The sequence below is a fragment of the Leptidea sinapis genome, chromosome 5, assembly GCF_905404315.1.
Source record: "Leptidea sinapis chromosome 5, ilLepSina1.1, whole genome shotgun sequence".
Lineage (NCBI taxonomy): Eukaryota > Metazoa > Arthropoda > Insecta > Lepidoptera > Pieridae > Leptidea > Leptidea sinapis.
In genome coordinates this window covers 6194331-6213307 of record NC_066269.1, presented here as the reverse complement: position 1 = coordinate 6213307, position 18977 = coordinate 6194331, and the positions used below count along the sequence as shown (strand labels likewise).

Sequence of the window (18977 nt, the reverse complement as noted above, 5' to 3'; positions counted from 1 at the left end):
GACCAAATCCGCACATCTCTGGATACCGGATCAAAGACGTAGCCAAAGATGGCGATCTGTTGTCAAAAAGTTGAATCCTCAGAGAAATCACGACCCTCAGCAATGAGAAGAACGACTCGAGGAGGAGGATTGCACTCTGTAGAGGGTAAGTCAGGGAAATATAAGTACTAGATCACTGTCGTTACATATTATCAGTAACTAATTTTTTTTTGAAAATGTTTTTAATGTTGCCAGTTTCATTTACCGCATACTTTTTTATTATTTGCAATGTTTTCAACACAACACACATAAGGGTCACTAGATTTGTGAATTTAAGGTAAGTGTTAGTTGTTCCCTTTCACTTGATTGACTATCACAACTCCAAGTCAGGAAGAAACTTTACTGTTCTGTCTTGGAAGAAACAAGCTATGGGTTTTTTTTTAAACATAGTAAAACTTTTATTACATTGCCTGAAATTGTGCATGTTGTATTACTATAGGCCATGGTACTCCGCGGCAGATTGTAGAAGGAGTGAAATTGTATCACTTATTTCAACAATTGCTGTCAAGTAAATTTGGAAGTGCAGTCTAAGGCGCCAGATTTAAGTTAGCGACGGAGAGTAGGTTCGAATCCTGCATCTGTCAAAGGCTTTTTTTATTACATTTTATTTTTATTTTATGAATATGTAAAGCATATTAGGCATAGGCAGAGTTCGGGAAGCTCCGTAAAATCTTCTCGTCCCTAATACCACAGTGTCTGAAGAAGAAGATTTTTAACCGGTGTGTTGATGACATACGGAACGCAGACGGGTCACTAACTATGTGTCTTATGAGGAAGCTCATGGTCGTTCCGAGGGCAATGCAGAGGTCTATGCTTTGAGTTTCCCTGCGAGATCGAATCAGAAATGAGGAGATCCGTAGAAGAACCAAATTCACCGACAAAACCCAGATGGTTGCGAATCTGAAGTGGCAGTGGACAGGGCACATAGCTTAACGGACAGTCGGTCAAAATAGACGAAGCTCAATGGCCGCTAGGCAGTAAAGTCCTCGAATGGCGACTACGTAACGGAAGACGTAGTGTTGGTAGGCCCCCCCACAAGAACGACCGCCAATCTGGTCAAGATCTCCGGAACACGTTGGATGAGGGCAGCGCAGGACCGATCGTCGTGGAAATCTTTGGGGGAGGCCTTTGTCCGGCAGTGGACGTCTTCCGGCTGATGAAGATGATGATGATAATAATGATGAACAAGGACTCTTAAAAGATAATATCCATTTTATACCTCAGTTTGTCTAGGTCAGTAAGTATTGAATAAATTATAGTAAGCGTAATAAAACTTCAAAAGACATTTTCAATGCATCTTTGGCACTGTTTTTGCATTTAATAAATAATTACAAAAATAATTTTGCTTACATTCATGTGTATCACAGATCAATTATTGAGCAGATAATTTATTTTTATATGATTTTTTCTTGCTTTAATTATAAAACATAGCATTGTACAACTAAGGTTTGTATGATAAAATATGTATCATACTGGCAGTGAGCATCGGTAGTCAGGTCAGGTCTGGTATGCCGTTTGTCTTGAGTTCCCATCTAGTTCCTGGATGGAGCTGGTGGAGGAAGAGTAGCTAAGAAGTCGAGTGCCTTTTGGATTTCTGGGGGGATTGGTGGAGGAGTTGGCAAATGTGCACCCTGAAACGTATATATTTATATTATATTCATATATATACATATTCACCAGTAGGAGGCTCCTTTGCACAGGATACCGGCTAAATTATGAGTACCACCACGGCGCCTACTTCTGCCGTGAAGCAGTAATGTGTAAGCGTTACTGTGTTTCAGTCTTAAGGGCTTCGTAGCTAGCGAAATTACTGGGCAAATGAGACTTAACAGCGTATGTCTCAAGGTGAGCTCAGTTGTTGTGCCGCTCAGAATTTTTACGGTTCTTCAAGAATCCTTAGGGTTGTAATGGGCAGCGCGTATCAATAACCATCAGCTGAACGTAGTGCTCATCTCGTCCCTTATTTTCATAAAAAAATATTATTAAATTTCAAATATTTTAAATTAATTTTGTCGTAATCAACAACAATTCTACAAGTTATTGCACATATCTGCGAAAAACGAGCACAAAATGACGGGCCTTATGTAGAAACTGCAATGCATAATTTATTTATTTCATCAAATATCCTTACGTCGACATCTTTATTCTCATATCGTATATAAAGTCATTTATGTTGTAGCATTATCACGCAAATATTTTTTACAATTGTTCAGAATGATACAAAGTCACATATATTTTGTAAGAGGGGTTTATTTTATTTTATAAGGCTGTAAAAAGTTGTATAAGCCAGGCTGTTAAAATTAAACCAGGTTACTTGTCAACAAATTTTGATACAGACAAGAGACAGTAAGATATAATATATATGTTACCAGCTGATGCCCGCGACTCCGCGAAGAGAAAGGGTTTTTAAAAATAATAAGCAAGTTTGAATTGAAGATTATCCCAACATGTTATATGAATCTTATTCCAAGGATAATTACTATGGAAAACTAAACTTACTATGGCTCATCGAATCGTAAATTTCTTTTTTTCAGGAATCCCGTGGGGGTAAAACGTCTAAACGTTTCCCAAGCTCTAGTCTATTGTTGTACCAAATCTCATCGAAATCGGTCCAGTAGTTCCGGCGTTAGAGCGTAACAAACAAACGTACATTCACATTTATAAAATTAAAGTAAGGATTAATATTAATGAACATAGAAAACTTACATTAGCTTAGTCAAGGATTGATTAGCTTAGTCAATTGAAATGCAAATTGAACAAACACAACACATAGTGTTAACAGTCCTTTACATTCAAACGGTTATAACACATGCTAATTAGCAGGTGTGACTTCGCATTGGGTTCTTGTAAATACTACAAAATACTCTTAAATATCAGTAAAACTCGCTTATAAAAGGTTACCTAGATCAATAAATCCGAATGTCTGCGCAGAGTTTTAGAATAGTTCGGTCACATCGCAAGGAAGGACGATGGAAACCTTGAGAGGCTCATTGTGTTCGGCAAAATAGATGGGAAGAGGCCTCGTGGACGCAGTCCAACACGATGGTCCGACCAGATCCGCTCCGCCCTCGACTCTACGGTTCACAATGCCTTTCACACCGCCCGAGACAGGAATAGATGGAAAGCGATCATACTTGAGAAAGTGATACAGGTCACGACCCTCAGTACTGAGGATTACGACGCAGGAGGAGGAAGGAGGAGATCAATAAATCTGTGCATTAAAAAAACCATAGGAACACTTTATTTGATGGTTGCTCTGTCTGTCTGTTGCTCTGGCTCAGTAAATGTGTATTTGGTATGGATATGGCCTTAAGTAAGGGGATAAATAAAGAATGATTTATATCCCGAAATCCACGGAGAACTATACTACTTGTACATAGGTCTTCTAATTGACTTTTTGGCCGTATACATGACTTCAGTAAGGTCTCTTTTTCAGGGAGTGTAAGTACTGAACTGATGCTAATTGAACATCATATACATAACACCCATACTCTTTGCAACACCAGGGAAATCACAGGAATAAAAGCTAAGTAAGAAATTTTATTCTACTGTTAGGATGTCCATGTTAGATAGTTCCTTGAAAACCGTTCTGGGGAGAAAACAAGTGGGAGGCTCCTTTGCAGACAATTCCGGCTAGATTATGGGTACCACAACGGCGCCTATTTCTGCCGTGAAGCAGTAATGTGTAAACATTACTGTGTTTCGGTCCAGCTAGTGAAATTACTGGGCAAATGAGACTTCACATCTTATGTCCCAAGGTGACGAGATCAATTTTAGTGCCGCTCAGAATTTTTGGGCTTTTTCGGAATCCGGAGCGGCACTGCATTGTAATGGGCAGGGCAGGGCAGACCATCCGCTGAACGTCCTGCTCGTCTCGTCCCGTTTTTGCATAAAAAAAAATATGTAGCCCTTATGCGATGTCCCTAATCGCAATTAGGGAATTCCATTGTAGGAATCAGTATAATCTGTTCGATGCACTCACCGCGCTTAATGTGATAAAAGACACACAATAAAGCGATTTATTTCCCAAACCCGAGCGATCGAGGCGTTCATAGAGTACTGGTTCTCTGACATTCCAAGCAAGTGCGTTGCACGCGATCAAATGATTCGAGCAAATACCATGTGTACCAGACCAGAGATTTTAAGAAATACTCCTAGATCTGAGCCTTGAAGAGTCCTAGGATTTGCGCTGCCTTAATAATTACCTCGCTCTATAAATGTCTCGCAGTTTCTTCGAAGCCTTTTGGATCTCTGTGGGGTTAGAAATTGCTCCTGTAATAATTTCGAATACATAACTTACCTCAGGTCTAAATCCATTTTCATCATCTGCGACGTAATTAAGGTTGATAACAGTGCCATCTGGTGCCGTGTAGCTGAAACCTCCTTGGGCGACAATGACATCAGTACTATCAGGGCCGCTTGCCTTTTTCAACGTACCTTTCTCGTCCGCCTTAATACCGTTTTCGGTTTCATAGCTGTAACATGATGTATGCTTACTTAATATAAACAATGTGGTTGGTTATATTACAATGAGTAATTACCTCACAAAATCTGAATCTCTTCAATATAACATATACTAGCTCAGTGTTTTTCAATCATAATTTTGTAAAAATTCTGACCACCTTGTCAATCAGATCACTACATATTTAATGACATCAAAAAGAATTCTAAAAGAATCAACGTTGAGAAAATAAATGCCTTTTATTATTATAAAACAACTCCGCCGCGTGTGTGTCGGTCTGTTCGCAATAAACTCAAAAACTACCGCACAAATTGTCATGTTATTTTCACCAAAGGATAGCGTGATACTCAAGGAAGGTTTAAGTATATAATTTGTTTAGTTTTTGTATATGTTTTTATATATATTAACGATATTTGTTGGAGGTGTTGGAGAAAAATAAGCCGTCTGGGAGCTTTCAATGAAGACGCTGTCTTGACCATTTGAGATATAACAAAATAATGTATGGTGGAATTGTGTATCTTATATAGATCTACAGAAAAGTCCGGATCGACATACGTCTATATCTTAAGGATACCATTCTATTTACATTTTAATACTTTCAAAATTAGCATGAATCATCTATCAATATGACGCGGTAATGTAAGAGCTGCTTACAGAAATACGATATTAATCCTTATCAATTTATTATTACATATTATAAAATCATTAATTTCCGATGGCTTTAGACTACATTATTCCCGTGTACATATTTTTTTTGTCTATTGACAGAACAGCGTCTGTCAGTTCAGCTAGTTTATAATATAATTTAATAATAGGCCATCCTTCTTACAAATATTGTGTTTTTATTGAACCTTTATTGTGCTTTTTTCCTTCTGCTGGCGACCCCCCCAAGAAATGCTTCGCACTTCAAAATCACTGTACTAGCTTACAAGGTTAAAAAAGAAATGGGCTCAAATAAACATTTATACACGGTAAGCAATCACAATTCTACAATTAATTTCTAATCAAATCTATAATTAAATTAAATAAGATAATAATAGAATCACGAAAATGGGTGTAACCAGCTCTTATACTCTTACTCATAAAAACTATTGGAGTATGACTCCTATAGGAGTATACATATATGCCTCAATTATATTTATAGCAAAGTGTACATTTCTGAAATTTAATTCCAAATGCTTGACAGTAAAGCAAGCCTTTCTTTATCTTATCTTATCTACGCCCACTTGGGCGCAGTATTAGTTACCGCCCTTTGCAAAACAACTTTTAAGGACAACTGTAAACCAGAATAATTATAAATCAGAGTAAATATAAATCGGAGTAACTATAAATCAGAGTAACTATAATTCAGAGTAACTATAAATCAGAGTAACTATAAATCAGAGTAACTATAAATCAGGGTAACTATAAATCAGAGTAACTATAATTCAGAGTAACTATAAATCAGAGTAACTATAAATCAGAGTAACTATAAATCAGAGTAACTATAAATCAGGGTAACTATAAATCAGAGTAACTATAAACCAGAGTCTATAAAAATTCACCAATCGTAACGAATTGATAACTGCTTGGAACAGAAATATTCTGTGTTGGACTGCTTAAATTTTTTCACTTATTTTTGTCAGATTTTTATACTAGATCTCTGTTTTAATTTTAAAATTAAATTTGTATCGAGAATTATTTATAAACGATGCGGGAGTCGATCCCGCGACCTCTCGGGTTCCGTTCGAGAGCTATTTCCAACTGAGCCAACCGTTGGAGTGCGCATGGTTCGTAAATTTTGGTAATCTTGTTAAAATCTCAGATTGTGGCTTCATTATACAGGATCTATTTTACAGTTGATGCTGCTCTGCTGCTCATCCCCAATATTAGCATATTAGGAAATTGACTTGAGATGTCTCTCTTTCAAATGTAAACAATTTGTTTTGTTTAAAGTGATATCCCAGCCTTCTAGGATTAATTATATAGATTATATTTATGAACCCGCGACTGTCCGTATTTTTCATGATGGCAGATACCTTGGATCTGGTTTCGGTTTTCCAATCAAGGAATAATAAAAAATCGTGGAGTTGTTTAGTGGACCTTTTAAGATCTTTGATTTATATCGTGTTACCCCAACTTAAGTGAATATTATAACGCCTGTCATAAAATTACCTGTAGACATATGATCCGTCCGGTTGTTGGTCGAACTCTTGCTTCAGAATTGCTATTACTTGATCGGCAGGCTTTTGCGGTGCTGCGGCGGCAATAGCGATGAAACACATCACAAATAACATCTCCTAAAACAATTTTTTTTAAATTTATATAATGCTTAATGTAAAAAGTGAAGATATTTTAATTGATGCTTTATTACTTATTCGTTGAGAAACACTTAAAGGCATATTATATTTTCTCAAAATGAATTTCTTTAGATTTCTTTTTGATTGCTTTTCTAATATACTAGGTACTACTGCGGAAGAAAATGTCACTCTGTGAGAGAAGTTATATAAAAAAAACTAAATAATATCATATTGGACCCGGTGTTACATCCACAGAGATGTAATCTGACGACGCATATAGCCGAATGGTTAGCGACCCTGACTACTAAGCTATAGTTTCATTTATAAGATGAATATGGATGTTTGTTTTCGAATCATGGATGTTTATATGTATTTATGTATGTTTACGTAAGTATGTTGTATTAAATATATCGTTGTCTTGTACCCATAGGCAGGCTATGCCTAGTTTGGGGCAAGATAATATGTGTGTGTCAATATAAAAAACAAAAAAAAAAAAAATTAAATTCGCCTATACTATTAAATCTAGAGCCGTTTTTTTTTTATTCGACTATACTGCGTAAACTACTAAACCGATCGGAATAATACTTATACAATAAGATGCAGCATGTTTCGGAGTAGTTATTAGTAAATAATGTTTATTGTTCATATAATATTATATATACAAATAATTCAGTCAATGACATTTCATATGACAATTTATACAATGAGCCGGAGCGGAGTAATTAATTTTCCGTTTGACGAGTCAGCACTTGTGAATAATAAATGGGTACATAAGCAAAAATATTCACTGGATTAGTCTTTTATTTGTTATTTAAACATTGATTTAAAAAAAAAATCATTATGTGCATTAGTTGAGTTAATTTAATAAATTCTAAGCTTGTTTATGTTAAATAAATTATAGCTTTAAATTCGAATTATTCCAGTTCTTATATACATCATCATTTAATATTGATATAAATATATTAATGCGTTTGTGTTATGTTAGGTTGATTTCCATCTGGTATAATAATTACTTTATTTATCATTATAAAAGTACTAGCATTTATGAGGTTAAATCAAAGAAGTTCTCTTGGGTTAAATACAATATTCATTCAAATGAAAATCTATATTAGGTACAAAAAAAAATTTATACTTCAGAACAATTACAATTATTTTACATTAAAAATAAAAATCAACTTTCATCCATAATTTCAACTTCTGTCTTACGAATTTTCGGTCAGGTCACGTGTCCTGACGTGAGTTTAACATTTTATACCCATCCCAAGAAAAGTACTCAACTCCTCTAAAGAAGTATTCACTTCGAAAATAAGGAATAAGGATTGATCACTGAAGTCAGATCTAAATCATTTATGAGGTTGTTTATTTGAAATTAAAACTAAGTGTTGTATGTATGTTTCAGTTCTGTACTAAAGAGCTTATTGATTTGATTTTTTTTTTATGTAAATAAGGGACGAGACGAGCAGGACATTAAGCGTAAGGTGATTGATACGCTCGACCCATTACAATATAGTGCCTCTCAGAATTATTGAAAAACCCAAAATTTCTAAGCGGCACTACAACTGCGCTTGTCACCGTGAGACAAGATGTTATGTTATGTCTCATTTGCCCAGTAATTTCACTAGCTACGGTGCCCTTCAGACTGAAACACAGCAATGCTGACACATTTCTGCTTCACGGCAGAAATAGGCGCCGTATTGGTACCCATAATCTAGCCGGCATTCTGTGCAAAGGAGCCTCCCACTAGTAAAACTGGTTTGTAAGCTTGAGATTTTTTTACAGAAGAGGGGGACAAAATAGCAAACGTATCTTTCGGTATTTGAATATAGCGTACCATACACTCTTCTCACACAAGAGTGTGCAGAGGAGGAGGAGGAAGAATTGAAAAATCAAAAAAAAAACACATTAGTACGTGGCGGGAGAGAATCGAACCGAGGGTACCGTTACGAGAGTCAGCAGCTCTACCTATTGGGCCCAGTGGCCCAATAGGTAGAGCTGCTGACTTACACAAGCGTCAGTACGCTTGAGCAAATTTTGAAGGACCCGGGTTTTTTTTTTAATGGAAAAGGAAGACATATGAGCGTACGGGTCACCTGGTGATCACCGCCGCCCATAGTCTCTCTTGCAATACCAGAGGAATCACAGGAGCGTCGCCGGCCTTCAAGGAAGGTGTATGCGCTTTTTTTGAAGGTACCCATGTCGTATCGTCCCGGAAACACCGCACAGTAAGCTCATTCCACAGCTTTGCAGTACATGGAAGAAAGCTCATTGAAAACCGCACTGTGGAGGCCTGCCACACATCCAGATGATGGGGATGGTGTGACACGCCACAAATTAGGATATCATCACACACGAACACGGGTTTCAATCCTTAAAAAAGTATTCTATTACAACTAGCTGATCAGTTAAAATCTCTCATCAGCACTGTTTCCAGAAAATGTTTAGCATAACATGTAAATGTGGGACATATTGTATATTGTTTGAATAACAAAATGGCAGTTGTGACACGCACAAGTCAACGTAAACACATTCACCGCACGCTAATTATCTTTACCGCAACGCAAAACAATAAACTCGCATTATCTGAGGACGATGAGACTAGCCTTCGAATACCAATGATGTGAGCCTACTTCTAGATATTTTACAGTTCATGTAGGTCATCGTCCATACTTATTAATACCTGTATTTATTCAAGCTAACCAATTATGTATATTGTTAGCTTTACAGCCAAGTAGGTCATCGTCCATTAGCTATTAAAACCTACATTCTATTAAAGCTCAACAATTATTTTGCGAGGAATGTAAAAATGCTTAATCTACACCCATGCTTTAAATCCTCTATTAAAGATTCTAAAAAAGTTAGCTTATTGCCAACATTAAAACACCCAATTTCCTAATAACCATTATATCATCCAAACAAGCATTGTCATCAAATTCAGTAAAACATTATCTCATCCGTTTTCATAATAGCACTCCGTTGGATGATATTATGGTTACTAGGACTGGCTTTTTTAATGTTACCAGCAATTGTTTCAGAATCTTTTATAGAGGATTCATGTTATGGGTGTAGACAAAGTCTTGTATGCAAATGTTGATAATTAAGTATTAAAACACTCATGTGATACTATTATCACATCATCATCAGCCGGAAAACGTCCACTGCTGGACAAAGGACTCCCCCAAAAATTTCCACGACGATCGATCCTGCGCTGCCCTCATCCAACGTATTCCGGCGATCTTGACCAGATCGTCGGTCCATCTTGTGGGGGGCCTGCCAACACTGCGTCTTCCGGTACGTGGTCGCCATTCGAGGACTTTACTGCCCCATCGGCCATCTGTCCGTCGAACTATGTGCCCTGCCCACTGCCACTTCAGTTTCGCAATCGTTTGGACAATGTCGGTTACTTTGGTTCTCCTACGGATTACCTCATTTCTGAATCGATCTCGCAGGGAAACTCCGAGCATAGCGCTCTCCATCCCTCTGAGCGACCATGAGCTTTCTCATAAGGCCCATAGCTAGCGACTATTATCATATGAGACCACCATAAACCTACATTCGTGTTTCAATACCCCTTATTAGATGGCGTATACACGTATGGCCGTTTGTCTTTATTGGCCAAATTGTAATTCTGTAGTGACAAATCACTACAGAATTACATAACAGTGAGAAGTAATTTTAAACTTGGAGTAACTTTTCATTGCTTTTGTAAATAGGACAACTAAAGTTTCAATGAAATTCCGTGTCCACATATAAAGAAGAAATTCACACGCGGCGACACATATTCATTTTATTGCGCTCCATAGCTTCATCCGCCGAATTCGTTTATAATGTGAGCAATCGTGGTTATGATAAGAATATTTGAATTTTAAGAATATGGCAGTGGAATTGGTGAACAATAAAAACATTATATTAAAATGATATAGAAGTCCCGCGTCAATAACCTGACAATATTCTTCACAACTCTTCTAACAGATTTATCTTTTTTGCACTTATGAATGTTAATACAAATCTCGGTTAAAATTCTCCAACAGAGTAAATAACAAAGGAATATAATGGGTGCCTAAATAAAATACCAGAATTAGACATTGGTGCAGATGGGTTCGAAACATTTATCTTTTAATGTTCTCAAATTCATTAGACGTAAATATTGTTGTTTTGTACTGAACTTAATTTAAAATGTAACATTTGATACATTTTAATTTTATTGACATAATTCACTTATATACAAGTTATATTATAATTACACGCTTTTATAAGCTTCACCTGTATGTATGTTTGTTTGTAACCGACTCATTTGGGCGCGGTTTTGACCCACTTTAAACGGCCAGATTTCGTTCAAACTTCGTATATCTACCGATGACCGATGACACTACAGTCATTAATTTGATAAAATTGTTCCATTTTTCAATATGCAAAATAAGATTTTTGTTCTAATTGTAATCTGTTGTTTGTAAGGCAGGAACTGATGTAAATTTTAAATTTCAACCAATATTTTTGCAACCAAAGCGTTTTCTTTTTGTACTTTAATAATTTTTATATAGTAAGATACAGTGTCATCATTGTGTTACTCTGTACGTTATCTGTACACTTAGATATATTTTTAAGTTTTCGTTAGTAAATTCAATGTTATCCAAAGGCAGCACAATATTAAGAAATATTTCAAGTGCACCGTGGTTTGTTACTAATGCTGAAATACATGAACACCTAGGTATTACCAAAATTAAACACGAAAAAAGGCTAGCTTTAGAAAGATTTAACAGTAGACTGTCTTGCCACCCCACTGCATTTGGATGGGGACCGAGCCAAAGGCCTTGAGCAATCGAGCGGTGCTAGGTTACCTCTCTCGCACAAGATCGCCATAGTTTTAATTCAGAGTTAAACACATTTTTAATTTATTATACAGAGTGGCCGAGATGTAGACGTCCAAAGCTAAAATTTGAAAGCCTTGAGTATCCGAATCATCCCTATGTATGTTATACGATTTTTCGTAGTTTAGGAGATAATAATTGTTTTCTCCTTTTATCCGCTATTTCACTTATTGTAGTTTAGGAATTTTTTCGTAATTTTTTTGAACACTTTTAGTTAATTTTATTGTTGATAATTATTAACTACAGTTGCAATAACCACAAAAGAAACTATGAATAGCTTAGAATTGAGTCGTAAGTTCAAGATAACTGCTCCAGCTAAATTTATGAAAATGTTTAAGGTATCAAAAAATAAAACAAAATGGGGAGCCTATGGCTTCTATCTATTTTTAAAAACTTTCCTGAACATTGGCCAATAAAATGAGCCAAATTCAAATTTTAGCTTTGGATGTCAACTTCTCGGCCACCGAGTATAATACAATTTTCTTTACAAAACTTACCAAAAGTATGTCATGTTAAATAGTATTGTTGTACAATTTATAAATTTTCATACAATTTTTATATAAATTGAATGATTAGCATGGCTTCAACTGTAAAAAATAGGGGTATTTTGGTGATCGCATTGTCTATAAAAAATTGAAATGTAATGAAAAGATGAATTATCTTCTTATATCCTATAGATATTTAATTATCTTTTGTAGAAATATAAGCTTTATATAACGAGTCAAGAAATGGTTTTAACTATGCGCTATTTTGGCAATTTCTTGGGATAGCAGCCATAAAGTAACACCTCTTTTACACATTAGCTACAGAAGAAGCTTGAGAGTAAGTTAGCAGGATGAGTAGATACTTCCGCGGGGAAGCACACTCTGCACGTGATATTTGGCAACACTCAAATTCAAATTCAAATATTTTTATTCAAAATAGGATGTGACATCACTTATTGAAAGACAAAAAACTACCACCCATTCAAAAATGAATGCCTCAGACCTGAGAAGAATGGGCGCAACAAACTCAGCGGGCTTTTTTTTCATCGAATAAATATGTTTACAAAGTAATATTGTACAATTAAACTTATTATTTAATAGCCTGAGGGCGGTCACTCTATTCCCAATCTGTGGTATCATTAAGACATTCATCATTTATGTTATAGTAACCTTTACCACACAAACGTTTTTTAACAATTATTTTGAATAACGTCATACTTTTGTTTTGAACATTTTCTGGGATCTTGTTGTAAAGGCATATACATCGCCCCACAAAAGACTTACTAACTCGACTTATCCGAGTAGTAGGCATCATAAGTTTATGTCTGTTCCTGGTGTTAACATTATGGTTATGACAGTTTCTGGCAAATTCACTTATGTGCCTATGACCACTACACAATATTATTATAGTTTAAGACATTTTGCAGATAAATAGAAACAAAAAGAAAATTGTTAGTAGATTATTTATGAGTGTGCGATTGTCGGGTTTCGGATAATTGAGTGAATTCTCGATAATAGCATTACATTCAAAGTTTGCATCAAGATAAATATAATTCATCATATTAGACAAGCTCATTTATTTTCAAAATAAAAAAAAAAATCAAAATAACTTTATTCATGTAGGTCACGGAAATGATGGAAATGTCAAAACAAAATATTTTTCTTATTGAATCTACCGCTACTTCGTAAAGGGTTGAGCTAATGAGAAGAAGTAGCAAGAAACTCATTGCCACTCTTTTATGTCAAGATTACATTTCCATCGATTTATAAATCATTTCAATTATAATATAATATGTAAAATGATGCAACAAACATACTATTGATTAATTTGTATCTCCTTATCAAGCATCGGCCTGTGGATTCTATCCGCCACGGCCGTGGGAACGTTGCCCATTCTTCTACGTCACTCAGCAGTCACTCTTTTTTTATTATATTGGTCTATAGCGACACACATGAGAACATTAGCAATATTATATTTCAGCTTACGGCCGTTCCCAATATTCAGGCTATCTCTTACTTGAGATAAAAATCGTAACTATCGTTGACTTTTCTGTCCCAATAAATTTATCGAAGGTTACTCACCTTATACGTACACGCTGTCTGTCAATGGGACGACGTATAGCTTACCAGCGATAGAAGTTTGTATGGAAATTGCAATTCACGCGTCCCAATATAAGGCGATAAGAATAACTTATCGGGTATATTGGGACAGCTTCAGATTATTGTCAGCTAATTACTGACAGAAGAAGGTAGTAATTTATCTCTATCTGTAGATAGTATGTTGGGAACGGCCCTTATACGTTTAGATCTGACAGCTGTGAAAGCGTCGAAGACAACAACTAACTTCTATTTGCAGCAATGCACGCACAGTGCATTGTCATACACGCTAGCTTGCCACGAACACTAAGCTAATATTCCTGGCCTGTTTTTATCAGTTCTCTAACAGCAAGATACTCTATCTAGACGTATAAATTAAATTAATTATTTAATCTAAGGGTTAATCGGTGATTAGTCATGTCTCAAAAATGGTTTTTCAAATTCTGTTTTAAAGTCTCAATATTAGCTTATGTTCTTTCACCGAACCCGTTAAGTTTCTTGCTACTTCTTCTCATTTAAAATTTTTCTCATAGCTAAACCCTTTACGAAGTAGCAGTAGATTCAATAAGAAAAATTTTTTTGACATTCATAAGTGTCATTTCCGTGATTTACATGAATAAAGTGATTTTAATTTGATTTGATTTAATTTAGATACACAAGACATTTAGGCAGAGATCTATAGATCGTACTTAGCCTTTACTCTGACTTTACTCATGAAAACTTAGCTGAGTGTAATCTTTAATTTCATTTTTATAGTCATTTGACACCAGCCACCACCTATGTGCTTAAGCTGAGACAGCCCAATGCAAAAGTCAAGTTCGCGTTTTATCACACTGAGCTAAGTTTTATGTAAGTAAAGTCTGAGTATGCTCCATAGATATCAATCTTAAAGCCGTTTAGAGCAACCACAGTTGCCACAACGGCGGTACCTAGCCTAGGCATCCTCTGCATGAACAACTACTACTCGTAAAGTCTTTCCAGTGGTAAAGTTTCCACTGGTAGTAAGAATATCTCTACGTATTTATTTAACAAAACATTTCTATTATGCGAAATGAAGTATGCAATAAGGCGTGGAAAAATACGAAGCAATAAAAATCCGACTACTCGAGCAATTTTATAAAATAACGAGTTATCCCCGTGACTTTTTACGCGTACATACTTTAATTAACATGGCAAAGGGCTAAAAGTCTAATTAAATCGAATTTTATTTGCAATTTCTTTAGTTTTTGTTTTATAATGTGTATTCCTTATTCATTTTCTAAAATTAAAAAAAAAACTTTTTAATTTCTTAAAGAAAAACTGTCTAGCAGAAAGTCCCGTCAATGTTGTTCCAAATGCTTTTTACCAATGGGAGGCTCCTTTGCAGGATATTGGCTAGATTGTGGGTACCACAACGTCGCTTATTGCCGTGAAGCAGAAATGTGTAAACATTATTGTGTTTCGGTCTGAAGGGTGCGGTAGCTAGTGAAATTACTGGGCAAATGAGACTTAGCATCTTAGGCTACGAGGCTATCAAGGTTACGAGCGCAATTGTAGTGCTGCTCAGAATTTTGGGTTTTTTAAGAATCCTAAGTGGCACTGTTTTGTAATAGGCAGGGTGTATCAATTACCATCAGCTGAGCGTCCTCCTCGTCTCGTCCCTTCTTGTCATAAAAAGGAAATATTTCGTGGATGAGAAAATAACAGACACACATTTTTTCTATACATAGTATACAATACAATTATCTCAGTTAATATGTGTTATTTTTATAAAAAATAAATATAAATTTAAGTTTGATGTATTCCGGTGTTAAAAGGCATGAAAGGAAAAAAAAATCATTTATTTTCTCAAAATTGATTCCTTTAGAATTCTTTATGATGTCATTTCTAATAACTAGATACCGCTTCGGAAACAAATGGCGCTCTGAGAGAGAAGAAGCGGCGCAAGAAACTCTCCCAGTATTTACGACAAAGACATTTTGTTAATAAAACATTTAAATTTATTTATAGATATTGCCTGAACAGTGGCTGGGACTTTATTATACAAGTGTATACATTTACCCTTTAAGCTATTATGTATCTTATGAAGCCTACTAGAATTAGTTACAAGCAATCCCTTATTTCAAGTGTTATAATAATGAAAATCACTATTAAGAGCAAAAAGGTGACGATTTTTGTGAAGTTTAGATAGAGCATATTTGTTCCAGTGTATTCTTGAATAAAAAGATCAAATTAAATCATTCACGGAGATGTCTGAATAGTTATAAGATTTGTGAACGCGTCGAACTGTGGGAACACTGAACCAAGAGAAGGCAATTCTCGTACTGTGTCGCGACTAACCTACTGGAGACAATGTCCTTCTTATTAAAACAAAAGGTGCTTCTAATTAACAATTAATGAACGTTCACATGCATGAATAGATGTATTTAAATATTGTAATATATTACCACTTATTAGCACATTTAATGAAACAATTCACAAATTTCATAGCTTTGAATGAATAGATTGCATTTTGTATTGAAGGTCGTAGTCGTATTCGACAAAAGAGCAGATATAAAATCAAAAGTATTTATTCCAAGCAATAGATCATTCAAAAAAAATATTGTTATTCAAAATAGGATATCAAATCATTCATTGAAAGTCAAAAACTACCACCCATTTGGAAATTGGTGCCTCAGACTTGAGAAAAAAGGGCGCAAGAAACTCTTGCTTAAACAAGAGGCTTCTTCTGTATTAGTAATATTGTTTTTTTGCCTGACGGCGGTTGCTCCATTCCCAATCTGTGGTATAATTAAGAAAGTCATTTATTTTCTTACCTTTACCATATAAACGGCTTGTAGCACTTTCGAATTTAAGGGACGACACGAGCATGGCGTTCAGCCGATGGTAATTGATACGTCCTGCCCAATACAGTGCAGTGCCGCTCAAGATTCTTGAAAAACGCAAAAATACTGAGCGGCACTACAACTGCGCTCGTCATCTTGAGACATTAAATGTATATTGCATCGTATATTGATCATTTGCCCAGTTATTTCACTAGCTACGGCGCCCTTCAGAACGAGACACAGTAATGCTTACACATTACTGCTTCACGTCAGAAATAAGCTCCGTTGTGGTACCCATTATCGAGCCGGCATCCTGTGCGAAGGAGCTTGCACTGGATAATAGTTCGAGGCTCCAGTCAAAATGTTTATTTCTTTAATTGCCCCTAAATTTCACTAATGATAGATTTTCTAAATATATTTCATGAGGAGAAACGGAACGGTTACAGCTTTACTTAATGTATAAATTTGTTATGACATATAAATAAAAACATATATTATATGTGAATCACTTGACATACTTTGTTACTAAGTTATTTACTAAAGTAACACGCAATTGATGCCCTTTAGGCGTTTTAAGACTGAATATATTATAACTTATGTAAAGGATGAGCTTGTCGGTAAGGTAAAGTACATTTAGAAAAGGTTAGGACGTATTGTAGATGCAATAAATGTTTTCCAGTCGGTTGCTTGCGACAAACGTTTAGATGCACTTTGATCTTCTAGATTCAACTCTGAATAGTGAAGTCATAATATTTAATCTAATGAATTTAGATATGGATTTTATCTTTACTTTTAAATGCATATTTATTCTTATGGATACAAAAACTTATAAAGTTACAAATCTTAACACCAATATTGACTAATTACACGCTTTTTATTAGCTATATTTATGTTTGTTTGTTACCGACTCATTTGGGCGCCATTTTGACACACTTTAAGCGGCCAGATTTCATTCAAATTTCGTAGATTTATCGAGGACCGATGACAAAAAATTAATTTGATAAAATTATTCCATTTTTCAATTTGCAAAATAAGATTTTTGTTAATTTATATAATTCTGTTCATCTTTCGTCGATAAGGCAGGAATTGATGTTCATTTTAAATTTCAGTCATTTTTTTAAGAAAAGCTTGTTTTTTAGTTATTTTTTAACTATTTATATTTTAAAAGTACTTTTCACGTAGTGTCACGTAGTAGCACTATCAATGAAACTCTGTGGTAGATTTTTTGATTAGTTTTGGAAAATGCAGACCCATCGAAATTAGATTATATTATTATAAAGTTTCAATATCTATCTAAGATATTACTTAATAACTTTATGATCACCCAATCTCTCTCGACACGACTCTACTGTATTTTTATACTATTGTGCATTTTGTATTTATACAAAATGCACAATAGTAATGTATTTTAATCACGACTGAACATTTATACCCCATTTCTGTGCTGTATTTTGAAGTTACAATTCTTTTGGCACGTTAGTGAAAATTATGCGAGTGAATCTTTAAATGCGCGCGCACACCGTCACGCAAATTCGACACCTTAGATGGTCAACTAGACCATTTACAAATGCTCTTCAATCTTCAACTATTATGGTAGCATCTTGTAACTCCACTGAATCACAACCAATCGACGATAATGAAATAGATTTCAAATTTAAGTTGTAAAATAAAAATAAAATCTTTCTTATTGTATTAAAATAATTAAATGGTATTTAAATAAGCGTTATTTAACTAAAATATGCAACATATATTATCATAGGTTGTATTTAACATCTTTAATATAACATTGTATTTTCTACAAACATAAAAAAGCGAGATGGTGGGCGGCGGTGATCACTTAACAACATGTGACCCGTACGCTCGTTTGTCCTCCTATTCCATAAAAAAAAAGCACGCGGAGTAAAAAAAAAGTCTTCTTGCGTTTGTACTAACTGTGTACATATTAATTTAATATATTATCAAATACAACAATAACCAATTCAAAGATATAATAATATTATGTGGTAAATTACTTACCATTTTTACCATGTTGTTAGCTCCGTGAGGTTTTGTAATACTGTTTTCCCATATGCTTACTAGCGGCGTCGATTGCGCCGGATTGTACATAGCCTCTAATCGCATGTCCCTTTTATAGATACGATGGTTTGTCTAACTATTGCATACAGAAGGGGGAAGCTTGCAATGACTGTAAACACAGAGACGTACTTGCGTGAGATTCTCATTATTGTCACACAAAAATATTTCAATTCTTAAGCAGGCCTTAGAAAATAACAAGTCTCGTGTGAGTTAGAGTCGTACACTTCAATTACAAATTCAAATAATTTTATTTAAAATAGGATTCAAAATCACTAATTGAAAGTCAAAAACTACCACCCATTCAAAGTAGACTGCCTCAGACTTGAGAAGAACGGACGCAAGTAACTCAGCGGTCTTTTTTTTCTTTACTG

At 35.1% G+C, this 18977-nt stretch overlaps 1 protein-coding gene across 1 annotated transcript; it reads right to left on the bottom strand.

Moving 5' to 3' along the window:
- Nucleotides 1-1320: 1320 nt before the first annotated feature.
- Nucleotides 1321-18618, bottom strand: LOC126964597 (endocuticle structural glycoprotein ABD-4-like). The gene is made up of 4 exons (XM_050807799.1): nt 18547-18618; nt 6656-6780; nt 4340-4514; nt 1321-1670 (listed from the first exon to the last, which is right to left on the bottom strand). Exons 1-4 carry the CDS (start codon nt 18556-18558, stop codon nt 1572-1574), a joined length of 411 nt encoding a protein of 136 aa, XP_050663756.1. The 5' UTR covers nt 18559-18618; the 3' UTR covers nt 1321-1571.
- Between the last annotated feature and the right edge of the window lie 359 nt (nt 18619-18977).